At 41.5% G+C, this 15,710-nt stretch overlaps 1 protein-coding gene across 1 annotated transcript; it reads left to right on the forward strand.

Annotated features, from left to right (window-relative positions):
• Positions 1 to 1,725: 1,725 nt before the first annotated feature.
• Positions 1,726 to 12,331, forward strand: MGARP (mitochondria localized glutamic acid rich protein). Its single transcript, XM_023226037.2, has 4 exons — positions 1,726 to 1,987; positions 7,065 to 7,168; positions 9,659 to 9,752; positions 11,456 to 12,331. Exons 1-4 carry the CDS (start codon positions 1,906 to 1,908, stop codon positions 11,896 to 11,898), a joined length of 723 nt encoding a protein of 240 aa, XP_023081805.1. The 5' UTR covers positions 1,726 to 1,905; the 3' UTR covers positions 11,899 to 12,331.
• The last annotated feature ends 3,379 nt before the right edge of the window (positions 12,332 to 15,710 follow it).

Raw genomic sequence — 15,710 nt, forward strand, 5'->3', positions numbered from 1 at the left:
CCCTCCCTCCCTCCCTCCCTTCTCTCTCTCTCTCTCTCTCTCTCTCTTTCTTAAAAAGAAACACACAAGATTTTGCCATATTTGCCAGGCTGGTCCTGAACTCCTGCGCTCAAGGCAATCCTTCTGCCTCCGCCTCCCAAAGTGCTGGGATTACAGGTGTGAGCCACTGTGTGTGGCTTTTGTTTTGTTTTGTTTTTTGTTTTTGAGACAGGGTCTCACTCTGTCACCCAGGCTGGAGTGCACTGGCAAGATCTCAGCTCACTGCAGTCTTGACCTCCTGGGCTCAAGCAGTTCTCCCACCTCAGCCTCCGGAGTAGCTGGGACTACAGGCATGCACCACCACACTCATCTATGTTGTAAACTTTTTTTTTTTAAACGGAGTCTCACTTTGTCACCCTAGTGATTCAACTAGTTAACTCTCTTTCTGAGTATCAGAAAACCAATCTGATCATTGGCTTGTACTCTTCATATGAGAATATGTTAAATATAATTATAATTGGGTTCAAGACTATAACTTCTGAGAAATGTTTATTTACATAGCAAATGAACAAATATTGTGCCTGTTACATGTCAACAGAACTTTAAGCTAGAAGTATTATGTTCACGTCCTTTTTGTTTTTTTAATTTATGACCACCAGTAAATCCTTGGACATTCCCACCCACCACCTGGTGGTGTCATTTGCTAAAGGGAATAATTAACACCTCCCTCAGAGGGTTGCAGTGAAAATTAAAAGAGATAATAGATGTGAAAGTGTTTTATAATGTTTCAAGTGCCAAACACACATAAGGGATTATTGTAGTAGGAAATGGTGTCTTCCAAAGAGTAATCATTTAGACAATGTTATAAACTTAATAAATTATTGGTTTCCATATTCAAACCATGACAAGTTCTTGTTGCCACGGTGAGACGGAAGAAACTAATAATGTAATATTTTTAGTTGGTGTGTTTTGTTTTGTTTTGTTTTTGTTTTGGGGTGTTTTGTTTTTAAGACAGGGTCTTGCTCTGTCACCCAGGCTTGAATGTAGTGGCATGATCTCTGGCTCACAGTGACCTCCGCCTCCCGGGTTCAAGAGATTCTCCTGCCTCAGCGTAGCTGGGATTACAGGCGCGCGCCACCATGCCTGGCTAACTTTTTGTATTTTTAGTAGAAACGGGGTTTCGCCATGTTGCCCAGGCTGGTCTCCAACTCCTCACCTCAAGTGATCCGCCTGCCTTGGCTTCCCAAAGTGCTGGGATTATAGACGGGAGCCACTGCGCCAGGCTGCTGATGTGGAAATATTAATTTCACATCCCATAGAGGAATATACAGTGTTTTTGGAGTTTATAAATTAAAGTCGTTGTAACGGTGAACTGTCTAGAAATTCAAGCATTGTCTGGAGATTTTCTTACGATTCTGAGCATCACGCAGTGCGCTAATGGAAGGCTGAGGCTACCCCTTCGCTCCTTGCATTTGTAAGAAACTTCCCGCTATCCTTCCCTCTCCTTGGAAAGCTAACGGAATGCGTGAGATAAAGTGGGTTCAGATTACAACCAGCATGATAAACTGTGTCCTTGTCTTAATCTCGTCCAATTCTCAAAACATTTCCAGCGTGCTGTGAGGAGATACATTCAGTGGTACAGAACCAGTCAGGCGGGCGACGGCGACTTATAGGTTCCCCATCCCTTTTCTGAGATGCCGCGGTCAGCTCTCGAGACCTCAGGGAAAGCAACAGAGCTGGAGATGGGTTAGGGGAGGATGGTGAGGACTGCAAAGGTCTCTCCACCTCCCGGGGGCCGCGGAGGCGGGGCTGGATGAAGGTCGACGTGCCTTTTCCGGGCGGGTCGCTGCCAGGCTCTCAGCCTCTCTGTGGAAGGGCAGCCTGCGCCTGGATACGGAGCCTGCTGCGCGGAGGACAGCGGGCGCGATGTATCTCCGCAGGGCGGTCTCCAAGACCCTGGCGCTGCCGCTGAGGGCGCCCCCCAACCCCGCACCGCTCGGGAAGGACGGTGAGTAAGGAGGTCTAGCCCGGAGAGGAGGACGGGCGCCTCTGGTGCAGATTTTGCCCGTACCCGGGTACCGGCCGGCACCCAGTTGGCCAAACCCGACCCAGAGCAGCAGAAGCCTGGATTGGAGGTCGAGGAGAATGGAGGAGACTCCCGGGAAGACGTCCCGAAGCTTCTGCAGGCTTTGGAAGTAGAGAACTTTCCGGTGTGCCTCTGAGTCCAGATTAGCTGGGTTCGCATCCTGATCTTGGATAAATGACTTAACCTGTTTCCTCATCTATAAAATGAGGGCGATAATGGTTTTGCTTTTTAATGAGTTAATGTATGGTTAACAGCACTTAGAAAAGTGCCTGGCTGACAGAGTTTTAGCATACCACTTTTATTGTTAGAGGCACCATTCGCTCTCCAACCTCCTGAGGAAGCAGAGGAAGGGTGCGAAGGTGGACGCCGATCAACGAGCCGGCCCTGTAAGCACTGGGAGGCAGAGAAGCAGGGCCCGCTCAGTGGACACTGGGCGAATGTTCGTGGGGTAAATAAACCTAACCCTTGGCAGGGTCTCAGCAGCCTGAACCCCGCGAGCGCCTGGCTCTGAGATCCACAACCCCCAAAAAGGAAGCGGCCTTCGGGGCACTTTCCTTTGAGGTTGCAGGTCGTCCTGCAGCTGCTTGGCTCTGTCCAAATATCGACACCTTTGGATCTGGGGATGCACGAGAAAAAGCAGGATACTCAGAAATTAACTAAAGGGGGAGTTGCAGTGTGAACTGGAAGCTTATTAAATAAAAATGGACATGTAGGAAAGCGCCTCGTATAGTGCCTGGAACATAGTAGGTGCTTAGCAGGTGTGAGCAAGGAAGATTGTTTTTCTTCCCAGCAGCCTGCGGCTCTGGGACCAGGCTTGCGCTCCGGGGCGGTTCTGCCCCAGCCGCTTTTCCCTAGTCCCCATCCGTCACCCCTCTCTCTTCCACTCCCGATTGGGGGACGGTTCTTAGACAACATCGTGAAGCGTTCTCGATGCTGTCTTCGCTTCCCCTCACTTTCTGAGGCTTCCGAGGTAATTTGAGCCCAGAGGGTGGATTCCGGCCCGAGAAAAAGACGTGCGCGGAGAATTTCATGGGCCGATTTTTTTCACGTTGATTAGGCCTCTGTTGGTGGTGGTGGGAGAGAAGGACGAGGTCTAACCAACTCGCTTTATTTTTCTTTTAAAATGCTGGTGGGAGGAAGTTACCCCTCAAGTATCAGAAATAAGATGTCTTCGTTTTCCTAGATCTTTATTGTCTTTATTTTTCTAGACCTTTACACCAAATAATATAGAGCTTTTAAATATATATATATTTATATATATATACACTTCATCAGGATATATATATCCTGATGAAGTAGGGAGAAGCCATTTATTTTAAACTTCGTACTATAACGGGACTGCTCTGTAGGGAATGGGGAGAAAGATTAGTCCTCTGACCGTGGCCTTTCGTTTTATCTGTCTGCGTTCCCCACTGACAACATGCGCGCCTGCACGCACACACAAACACACACACACACGCACCTTTTTTTGTAGCTGCAGAAATTCCAAATAATTTTCTTCCCAATTTGCGGCAAAATAGAAGTAGTTTAAAATTTTTAAATACGTATCTAGCAATGCTGCTTATAAAGGCACTGGTCTTTCTCTAATTTTCATGTAACTACTATTTTTGCAGCACTTAAAATGTAAGAACCATTATTGACTGGAAACAAATTTGTCTTCTGTCGTGGACATTAATTAATCTTTTGTTGATACTTTCTACTTTGATGAAAAATAAATTTTTTTCAGTTTCATTGAAGGAAAAATTTTTAACGGTGTCTCATCATATTTTGTTCTCTCCTTTTTGCTTTTAAAAGGGTAACTTTTTTTTTTTTCTTTTTTTGAGACGGATTTTCACTCTTTTTGCCCAGGCAGCAGTGCAATGGCGTGATCTCGGCTCACCACAACCTCTGCCTCCCAAGTCCAAGTGGTTCTCCTGCCTCAGCCTCCCAAGTACCTGGGATTACAGGCATGCGCCACCACGCCCGGCTAATTTTGTATTTTTAGTAGAGACGGGGTTTCTCCATGTTGGTCAGGCTGGTCTTGAACTCCCGACCTCAGGTGATCCACCCGCGTTGGCCTCCCAAAGTTCTGGGATTACAGGTGTGAGCCACTGAGCCCAGCCTTAAAAGGGTAACTTTTTAATGAATAAATAAGTTTATAATAGATAATTGGGGAAAAAAACAGGTAAAATAGGAAATGGAATTCACCTGTAATCCTCCCACTCAGTGAACACAACTAGTTACATTTTAGTATATTTAGTTTTCCAGACCGTTTTTTTTCCCTCATTCCTTCCTTATGCACAGTATTTCCACAAATCTGGGATAGTCCCATACAGAGTATTTTGCTATGACTTTTCACCTAATACATTGTAAATATTTTCTCACGTAGGTAAATATTGTTCTGCAAGTTATGTCTATTTGTTTCACATTGTATGAATGTGCTTAAATTTGTCTAATTAATCCTTATTGAAAATTTCTCATTACATTGTCTTTTTAAGTAACTTGTCCATCATTATATTTGTATTTAAGTCTACTTAAATCTCTGATGATTTTAGTTCTATTTAAAAAATATTTCTGATATTTTTGTCTGTTTGAGAAATATGAAAGCTGTATATTCCCTGTTTGATCACAGATGTACTTTTAAGCCATCAGAAGTCCCACCACAAGTCAAAGCCATAACCTCTTCTCATAGCCTTTGGGGCACATTTGAAGGAAAAAAAATATTTTTCCAAGAAATGGCCATTTATATCCAAACTAAGAACCTAAACAGGAAATCATTGTGATTTTGCTACTATGAAGGTTTGTAAGCAGTGCAAATGTCTTAAGATTTGCCCTGTGCAAATCATAGTCTTCCACTAGTCTCTGCACCCCTATACTTTATGTTAGGCCACATCAAATTGCAGGTTGGACATGCTTAATCTGAAAATCTAAAACCCAAAATGCTCCAAAATTAGAAACTTTCTGAGCACTGACATGATGCCACAAGTAGAAAATTTTCCATGTAATTACTTAACACAAACTTTGTTTCATGCACAAAATTATTCAAAATATTATATAAAATTACCTTCAGGCTATGTGTGTAAGGTGTATATGAAACATAAATGAATTTTGTGTTTAGACTTCAGTCCCATCCCCAAGATATCTCATTATGTGTATGCATATATTCCAAAATAAAAAATATCCAAAACCCAAAACACTTCTGGTCCCAAGTATTTTATTTTATTTTAATTATTTTTGGGGGACAGAATCTTACTCTGTTGCCCAGGCTGGAGTGCAGTGGTACAATCACAGCTCACTGCAGGACTCAAGTGATCCTCCTGCCTCAGCCTCCCGAAGGGGCTTGGACTACAGACACATACCACCACTCTCAGCTAATATTATAAAAATTTTTTTGTAGAGATGGGGTTCACTACATTGCCCAGGCTGGTCTTGAAATCCTGGGCTCAAGTGATCCTCCCACCCCTGCCTCCCAAAATGTTGGGATTACGGGCATGAGCCACTGCACCCACCGCTAGCATTTTAGATAAGAGATATTCATCCTGTACTTTGTACCTTCTGGGTCATGAAACGCTCATACACGTTACACCTTCTGCCTCCAGTGCCATTCTTCTTTCCCTTATTTATCTGACAAACTCTTATTTTCCTTCAAAACTCAGGTCTCTTCTATTATGATAGTTACCTTGGCCACTAATTGAGTTTTTTCTCTGCATGTAGCTTGACTTAGCACTTATTACATTTGCCATACTATATCACAATTATTTGTTTGTATGTTCATATCCTCCTTCTAGACTATGAATGACTTGAGACTAGGGACCTTGTCTGTCTTGTTCACGGTTGTATTCTTAATGCTTCTAACAGTTTCAAACACATAGTAGATGCTCAGTTGTGTTAGTTGAAAGAATACATAAATGTCTTTACATCTGTATCTTTAAAATAAAGAATTTGAGTTGTTTATACTTTAAGCTCCTTCCAACTTTGAGTTTATTGTAAAAATTTCAATTCCAGGGCATTATAGGATATGCAAATGTTAGTACTACAAAATAAATATGTTTAAATATAATAATATAGTACTTTTATCTGTTTCCGTTAGTTTATACAGAATTGTACTTCTATTTCAGATACAACCTTGTTGCAACATTTGGCTTAAAAACCTTTGTATGCCCATCTTTGCTTTATAAGAGAAAAATTGAGAATTCTTTCTATATCTACATTTGTATTACAGATTTATAGAAATATGATGGATTTCATCATTCTTAGCAAACTATCACAAGAAGAGAAAACCAGACACCACATGTTCTCACTCATAGGTGGGAACTGAACAATGAGTTCACTTGGACTCGGGAAGGGGAACATCACACACTGGAGCCTATCATGGGGAGGGGGGAGGGGGGAGGGATTGCACTGGGGAGTTATACCTGATATAAATGATGAATTGATGGGTGCTGACGAGTTGATGGGTGCAGCACACCAACATGGCACAGGTATACATATGTAACAAACCTGCACGTTATGCACATGTACCCTAGAACTTAAAGTATAATAAAAAAAAAGAAATATGATGGATTTCAACATAAATGCTTGATTTAACATATAAATACAAATTGTATTACATTTTAGGTATAAACATACTGAATTCATTTTTAAAAAATCATTTTAATTTAATCCTGTAGTGGAGTACATATATAGTACATGGCTTTCTTTTGCTAATGTACACTTCATTTGGCTGTTAAAATTGTTTAGTGCTTTTGTCATCTTTCCTTACCCACACCTGCACACCTTCCAAGAAGGCATGATGCTCAGCATCAAGATGACAGGTTTCATGAGTATTTATCAAATTAGATTGGGAGAATGTCAAGTGGAATTATTACCCAGCCTTGTAATACCGTATTCCCTTAAGCTAAAATCACTTGATGTTAATGATTCTAGGTTCACTGAGGAGAAAAATTTTAAAAGATATAATTATTTAAAATAGTTTTGCCCAAGTAGTAGAGCTAACTGTGTTTAAACGTTGTTTTCCTAGCATCTCTGCGCTGGATGTCATCTAACAGATTCCCTGGATCATCTGGATCAAATATGATTTATTATCTGGTTGTAGGCGTCACAGTCAGTGCTGGTGGATATTATGTAAGTGATTATATAACCGCAGTGCTCAAGAATTCATGTATTTTACAACTCATGGTAAAGCTCAAAGCAATGTCAAGATCAGGACATGGGATTAATTAAATATACAACATAACAATAGATTTAAGTGTCATTAAGCATATACATCTGAAAAATACCTTGCAATCATTAGAAATACAGGGTTTTCCTAAGAATGTATTAACTAGACTATTATGAAGGTTTTTCTTTTTTGTTTATTTTTAAATTTTATTTCATTTGAACCTCAGCTTTCTAAATTATGAAGATTTTTGTATGTGTAAAGTCAGCATTTCTTAACATCATTAATATGGATGATTTTCAGTAAAAATTATGTTATTATAAATGCTAATAATGATAGCTGATACTTGAGTGTTTATCATATGCCAGACTCCTGGATCATTTAATAATTAGAACAATTCTATAAGGTAGGCACTATTATTAACATTTTAAAATAACTATTTTGAAAGATTAACTTAAAAATTAATATAGGAGCTGGGCGCAGTGGCTCATGCCTGTAATCCCAGCACTTTTGGAAGCTGAGGCAGGTGGATTACCTGAGGTCAGGAGTTTGAGGCCAGCCTGGCCAACATGGTGAAACCCCATCTCTACTAAAAATACAAAAATTAGCCAGCGTGGTGGTGCATGCCTGTAATCCCAGCTACTCGGGAGGCTGAGACAGGAGAATCTCTTGAACTTAGGAGGCTGAGGTTGCAGTGAGCCGAGATCACACCATGGCACTCCAGCCTGGATGACAGAGTAAGACTCCGTTTCAAAAAAAAAAAAAAAATTAATATAACTATTTAAAAAATTAATAGCCTTTTTTAGAGCAGTTTTAGGTTTACAAAATAATGAGCAGAAAGTACAGAAACGTCCATATACCTCCTCACACCCCCTCCTCCTTTCCCATATTAAAACTTGCATTGATGTGGAATATTTGTTAAAACTGACAAGCCAATATTGATATATTATTATTAACTAAAGTCCAGGGTTTACATGAGGATCCACTCTTTACGTTGTATGTTCTGTCTTTATAAATATATTACAATATCATACAGAATAAATTACAGTATCATACAGAGTAGTTTCATCACTCTAAAAATCCCTCTACTCCACCGACTCATTTCTCCCTCTCTCCTCCCAATCTTTTTACTGTCTCCATAATTTTTGTTAGTTTTAAATTTTCACACAGTTTTATTATTTGAAAAATTCATATTTGTTCATAAGTTTTTAAAAAATGTAACATAGATATATATAAAATGAAAAGTATATTTTCCTTCCCAGTCCCCATGTTCATTCCCTCCAGGTAACCACTGTAAGACAAAGGTTTTAATAGTGAGATTTTGGGACTAAAATAACAGACATTTTTTAGTTAAGTAAGATAAGCCTGTTGAGTCATTCACCATTTTTTTTTTTTTTTTTTTTTTTTTGAAACGGAGTCTCGCTCTGTCGCCCAGGCTGGAGTGCAGTGGCCAGATCTCAGCTCACTGCCAGCTCCGCCTCCCGGGTTTATGCCATTCTCCTGCCTCAGCCTCCCGAGTAGCTGGGACTACAGGCGCCCGCCACCTCGCCCGGCTAGTTTTTTGTATTTTTAGTAGAGACGGGGTTTCACCATGTTAGCCAGGATGCTCTCGATCTCCTGACCTCGTGATCCGCCCTTCTCGGCCTCCCAAAGTGCTGGGATTACAGGCTTGAGCCACCACGCCCGGCCGAGTCATTCACCATTTTGTCATAAACTTTCTAAATCAAAGTATAATCTGTATTAAGAATAAAAGTAGGCCAGGCATGGTGGCTCACGCCGTAATCTCAGCACTTTGGGAGGTCAAGGCTGGTGGATCACCTGAGGTCAGGAGTTCAAGACCAGCCTGGCCAACATGGTGAAACCTCATCTCTACTAAAACACAAAAATTAGCCAGGTGTGGTGGCAGACGCCTGTAATCCCAGCTACTCCGGAGGCTGATTGAGACAGGAGAATCACTTGAACCCAGGAGGTGGAGTTTGCAGTGAGCCGAGATTGTGCCACTGCACTCCAGCCTGGGCGAGACAGCCAGACTCTGTCTCAAAAAAAAAAAAAAGAATAAAAGTAGTGCAGTGGCTCATGCCTGTAATCCCAGCACTTTGGGAGGCTTGAGTCCAGGAGTTTGAGTGCAGCCTGGGCAACATAGTGAGACCTCATTTCTACAAAAAAATTGAAAAATTAGCCCAGCCTCAGCCTCCCAAACAGCTGGGATTACAGGCATGCACCCCCTCACCCCCCTCTCACCTTTCTTCCTTTTTAAAGCATTCAATTTAATAACAAAGGTTTCCAAAAGGGAAGTAAAAGAGTAAGTGGTGTGCACTGGTTTCTCTTCTTTGCTACATTGGGATTATGGTTTAAACTTCTAATGGTGATTACAGGGAGACTTGAGTGTATCTTGGGATGTGGCGTGACAAATCTTGAAGCTCAAGAAATAAACCTAAGCATACATTTACTTTCAGGCTTACAAGACAGTCACATCAGACCAAGCCAAACACACAGAACATATAACAAATTTGAAAGAAAAAACAAAAGCAGAGATACATCCATTTCAAGGTAAATGAATTTCTTAATTTTTTATTTTTAATTATTTTTTGAGGCACTGATTTCCATTCACTTAGTCTAGCAATGAACACTATTTGCTTTTGGTTTCTTTCCTAGCTTAATCCAGAATGACTATGAGTATAAGTTCATTTAGAAAGAAAAAGCTCAACTGAAACCTGAAGAACACTGTTACACCTTTTGGATGAATCCATTTGACAAATGAACGTTTTACAGTTATATTGCTGACCAGTGACTTTTGACTTTTTGTGATAATATTACTTTCCGCTGCTCAGGCATCCACCCATGCAGGCATGAGCTTTCATTTTCCTCATTATTTAAAATAATAATATAACTAATTATCTTTCAGTTTGGGCTAAGACCACCTGTGTGCCTTTGTGCAAACAAGGTCCATTTGACATAGTAGGATCAGTTGTGTATATTGAGTCCTTCATTTGATAAAATGGTGACCATGGGAACAGAAACTTTATATTTTCACTCTTTCGTTCCTTCCTTCCTACACTTCTTTCTCCCTCCCTCCCTCCCTCCCTTCCTTCCTTCCCTCCCTCCTTCCCTCCCTCCCTCCCTCCTTTCCTTCTTTTCCTGCCTTCCCTTCCCCCTTCCCTTCCCGCTTCCCTCCATGGGTTCTCCCTCTGTCAACCAGGCTAGAGTGCAGTGGTGCAATCATAGCCTACTGCAGCCTTGAACTCCTGGGCTCCAGCAATCCTCCCATCACAGCCTCTCAAGCAACTAGAACTACAAGCATGCACCGCTATGCCCAGCAAGTTTATTTTTTATGTTTTGCAGAGACAGGGTGTCACTATGTTGCCCAGGCTGGTCATCTTGATCTCCTGGCCTCCTATGATCCCCTCCTGCCTCAGTCTCCCAAAGTGCTGGGATTACAGGCATAAGCCACTATGCCTAGCCCCTTTGCTTTAAACCATACTTTTTCCAAGCTATTATTATCAATTACTATGATCACTATTTAGGGATAGAGATATTAGGGGCTTATGAACCAGTTTTCACCTGTCATGACAATAATAAGAAACAGAATATCATCGATACATATTATTGAATATAATCATGTGGTTGTTTATAATACTAATAAAATAAGCATTTGCATAGAACTTTTTATTTTAATCCCCTTTTCATATAGAGTATTGTAATTAATCTTTACAATAGCCCTGTGCAGTAGATATTATGAATACCCTGTTTTACAGATGACAAAAATGAGGTTGAGAGAGGATTAGTGATTTCTGAGTCACCAGCTGGGAACTTGGCTACGCTTCCATGCTATCTCATATGAAAGGTGACTAGGGTAGCTACTTATTTTTGTATTCTTCATCTTTGCCTAAGTAATATATTCAAGTGTATTTTTTTAAGTTCAAAGAGTTTACAGAAAAGCGGAACCCCCATTTTCCCTCCAAGAGGCAACCAATAAAACCAGTTTATTTGAATCCTCCTGGAGAGTTTTTGCAAATACAATTATGTAGGCATACAACTTACCCCCCTCCTGCTCCCCTCCCATTTTACCCTAACAATAGTAGCAGACTGTATACGTTGTTCTTTTTTTTTGCTATTTCACTTGAGAGTCTACCTTGAAGACTGTTACACATCGGTGCATGTAGCTCTGTCTTACATGTTTAAATGACCACGGTGTTTCATTGCCTTCCCGCGATCTTTAAATGAATACCTTGCTTAATGACTCATTCTTAAAGGTGAAAAGGAGAATGTTGAGGAAACTGAGAAAGCAAGTTCAGAAGCCCCAGAAGTACTTGTAGTGGAAGCGGAGGTGGTAGATGCTGAAGAAAGTCCCGGTGCTACAGTTGTGGTCATAAAAGAGGCATCTGCCTGTCCAGGTCACGTGGAGGCTGCTCCGGAGACCACAGCAGTCAGTGCTGAAACTGGGCCAGAGGTGACAGATGCAGGAGCAAGGGAAACCACAGAAGTAAACCCTGAAACAATCCCAGAGGTTACAAATGCTGCCCTGGATGAAGCTGTCACCATCGATAATGATAAAGATACAACAGAGAAAGAAAGCTCTGATGAATATGCTGAACTAGAAGAAGAAAATTCTCCAGCTGAGTCAGAGTCCTCTGCTGGAGATGATTTACAGGAGGAAGCCAGTGTTGGCTCTGAGGCTGCTTCCGCTCAAGGCTAATCTCCAGCTGGTAGACATTTCAGCAACAAATGCCGTAGAGTGTGTGATAAGTGCTTTTGTGTTTTTAGTACACTTAGTTTAAAAAAAAAAAAAAGACATTTTCTAGAAAATGTTAATGTGTCTTGAAGATTTTTGGCATCCACTGATAGATTTTAGGACTGAGAGGCTTGAGATTGTACATTTCTTATTACTCTTCTACTGTCTGAGATCAGAATATGACATTGCAGTAAAAAGCTTAAATAGTTTCATCTTTGGGTTTTTTTTTTTTTTCTAGACATTTTTCTTTTATCACTGTCATCTCTGAATTGACATTTTATATGAGAGAAATTGAGCTATCCATACAACCTGTATTTACTTTAATTTTGCTATGCTTTTAGCTTACTTTATTGTATGGTATGTAGGTCTAAAATAGAGTTTGAGTCAAATAAAATTAGAAAAGCTTTGGTGCTTCTACTTTTTTCACTAATATTTGCATGTACAAATTATATTAACATGCACATACATAACATCACATGAGAAATGCAGGCTTTCGTAATATTATTGAAGAAAGAGCATATAGTCTATGGAGAACTCTGCATATAACAATATGTATGCCCTCTCCCATCTATAGTACTTACATAGGAGACTATGTAGATATTTTCTGTTTCAGTTCAGTTCAAACAATATTTATTGAGGATTAACACTTAGGGCCAGGAATCATTCATTCATTCACGTGTTCAACAAATATTAGCTGAGCACTTACAACATAATAGGCATTGTTTTAAGTGTTCCCAGTTTATATTCTAGAGTGGAACCAGGTAACAAGGCAAATGAGAAAATTATATAGTATGTTAGATACTGATAAGTGCTAAGGATAAAAGTAATGAAAATAAAAGGATTGTGTTAGTTCGAGGTGGAAGTTGTAATTTTAGATAGGATGGCTAAAAGAGGCCTTACTAGGAAGGTGTCTTTTGCACAGAAACCTGCAAGATATATAAGGGACCATCCAATGGTAGGAGTTAGGGGTATCCACCAGGTAAGGGAACAGAAAAGGGCAAAGGATCTAAAACAGGATCATGCTGGGAATTTGAGAAATTGCGAGGTGGCCAGTGTGGCTAAAGTGGAGTGAAAAAGAGGGAGAGTAGCCAGAGATGGTCTCAGAGAGAAAGGGAGTGGGGAGGCGGGGTGGGCTAGATCATGCAGGGTCATGTAAGGTTTCAGCTATGGAGTAAGTTGGGAAATTGTAGTGAACACTGCCGATGCTCTGCCTAGATCCCCTTAATTGGGCTCCTTAACTGGGTACATTTATCCCCAGCTGCTAAGGGTGTTACACCTCACGCTCAACCCTCACCATAGGCAGTTCACAACCAATGACTGCCATAGTATTACAAAAGGTGACACCGACTCTGCAGTACAATTGAATAGTTCATGCTCCAGCCCACCCCAAGGAGCAGATTGAAGCTGATCTCCAGCCGAGATGACTTCCCTGCTTAGCTCTTCCCCCTGCCCTTTTCTGCTTTCCTCCCTCCATTCTCTGGGGAATACTCCTCTCATAAAAGACTGGCCAAAGAATTCCTGTTTCTAGGGAACGTCACTTTAGATCATGGTACTGGAAGTGATCCTAGGAAGCAGGCTCTAAGAATAGGATTCTGGAGTTGTATCACTCTTCAGCTAGAGGGCAACGAGACCTTGTACACACATACAAATGCATTTTCCTCCATTTTCTACTAAAAATAACAGAAACATACTCAAGAGGGATTAAATGACAGAGATCGTTATTACATAACTAGATAGATTGTTATTATATAACTAGATATCCAGGGTTGGCTTATTTCATGGCTCAGTCATCAAGACCCTGGTTGTATCTGTTGTCCTGCTCTATCAAGAATGTTTTGGGCAAGGCACAGTGGCTCACACCTGTATTCCCAGCACTTTGAGAGGCCAAGGCGGGAGGATCACTTGAACCCAGGAGTTTGAGACCAGCCTGAGCAGCCTTGTCTCTACAAAAAAACCAAAAAATTAGCCAAGTGTGGTGGCGAATGCCTGTAGTCCCAGCTACATAGGAAGCTGAGGCAGGAGGATCACTTGATCCCAGGAAGTCAAGGTTACAGTGAGTCATGTTCATGCCACTGTACTCCAGCCTAGGTGACAGAGCAAGACTCTGTGTCAATAGAAAGAGAATGTTTTGGCTTCATCCTTCTCATAATCATAGGATGAATCGCCACAATTCTAGGTATTTTACAGAGTCTACTAGAAGTGTTTCAAAAAAATAAAAAATAAAAAAAAAAAAAACAGGCCAGGCAGGGTGGCTCACACCTGTAATCCCAGCACTTTGGGAGGCCAAGGTGGGCAGATCACCTGAGGTCAGGAGATCAAGACCATCCTGGCCAACATGGTGAAACCCCGTCTCTGGTAAAATACAAAAAATTAACTGGGTGTGGTTGTGCACACCTGTAGTCCCGGCTACTCTGGAAGGGACGGAGGCAGGGGAATCCCTTGAACCTGGGAAGCAGAGATTGCAGTGAGCCAAGATTGCACCACTGCACTCCAGCCTGGCGACAGAGCAAGACTCGTCTCAAAAAAGCAAAAACAAAAAAAAGAGTTTCCTCATCTTAAAAAAACTTCATACTTTTTTTATTCTAATGTTTTATTGTATAAAATTTCAAACACAAGTAGAGAGAATAGTATAATGAATCCTTATGTATACTCCACCCGGATTTACCAATTATCAACTCATGGCAAATCTTGTATTCATATTCCTATCCATTGCCTTTGACCACCACAACTGAGGGCCCACCTACAGCTAACACTAATTTGAGACATGTGAATAAGGTTATAAAGTCAAATCTATGATACTGGATATATGTCTGTAAAATAATAATAATTGTTTACTATTGTTAATTATCTAGTCAATGATCAATGATCAAATTTTCCTCAACTGCTTCATAAAGGATTTCCCTCTCCCTTCAGTTTGTTTCTTAGGTCAGTATCCAATTAAAGTCCACAAATGGGTGGCCGGGTGCGGCAGCTCATATTTGTAATCTCAACACTTTGGGAAGCCGAAGCAGGCAGATCACCTGAGGTCAGGAGTTCAAAACCAGCCTGGCCAACATGGAGAAACCCCCTCACAAAAATACAAAAATTAGCCAGATGTGATGGCATGTGCCTGTAATCCCAGGTGTTTGGGAGGCTGAGGCGGGAGAATTTCTTGAACCTGGGAGGCAGAGGTTGCAGTGAGCCGAAATCAGGCCATTGCACTCCAGCCTGGATGACAGAGCGAGACTCCATCTCAAAAAAGAAAAAAAAGTTCACAAATGGTAAATACATCTTTAAGTCTCTTTTTCTATAGATTTCTCCTCCATCTCTCTTCTACTTTTCTTTGCAATTTATGGTTTCAATAAAGTGACTCATTTGGCCGGGCGTGGTGGCTCAAGCCTGTAATCCCGGCACTTTGGGAGGCCGAGATGGGCGGATCACGAGGTCAGGAGATCGAGACCATCCTGGCTAACACTGTGAAACCCCGTCTCTCGGCCGGGCGCGGTGGCTCAAGCCTGTAATCCCAGCACTTTGGGAGGCCGAGACGGGCGGATCACGAGGTCAGGAGATCGAGACCCTCCTGGCTAACACGGTGAAACCCCGTCTCTACTAAAAATACAAAAAATTAGCCGGGCGAGGTGGTGGGCGCCTGTGGTCCCAGCCACTCGGGAGGCTGAGGCAGGAGAATGGCGTGAACCCAGGAGGCAGAGGTTGCGGTGAGCTGAGATCCGGCCACTGCACTCTAGCCTGGGCGACAGAGCAAGACTCCGTCTCAAAAAAAAAAAAAAAAAAAAAAA

The sequence above is a fragment of the Piliocolobus tephrosceles genome, chromosome 3 (genome assembly GCF_002776525.5).
Source record: "Piliocolobus tephrosceles isolate RC106 chromosome 3, ASM277652v3, whole genome shotgun sequence".
In the NCBI taxonomy this organism is placed as follows: Eukaryota; Metazoa; Chordata; class Mammalia; order Primates; family Cercopithecidae; genus Piliocolobus; species Piliocolobus tephrosceles.

Excerpts from the sequence above, each read along its gene's own strand:
- MGARP (XM_023226037.2), top strand. The coding sequence starts at position 1,906 with ATGTATCTCCGCAGGGCGGTCTCCAAGACCCTGGCGCTGCCGCTGAGG. Across the intron at positions 1,988-7,064 it reads CGCACCGCTCGGGAAGGACG|CATCTCTGCGCTGGATGTCA; the intron begins GTGAGTAAGGAG and ends TTGTTTTCCTAG. Across the intron at positions 9,753-11,455 it reads AGAGATACATCCATTTCAAG|GTGAAAAGGAGAATGTTGAG; the intron begins GTAAATGAATTT and ends TCATTCTTAAAG.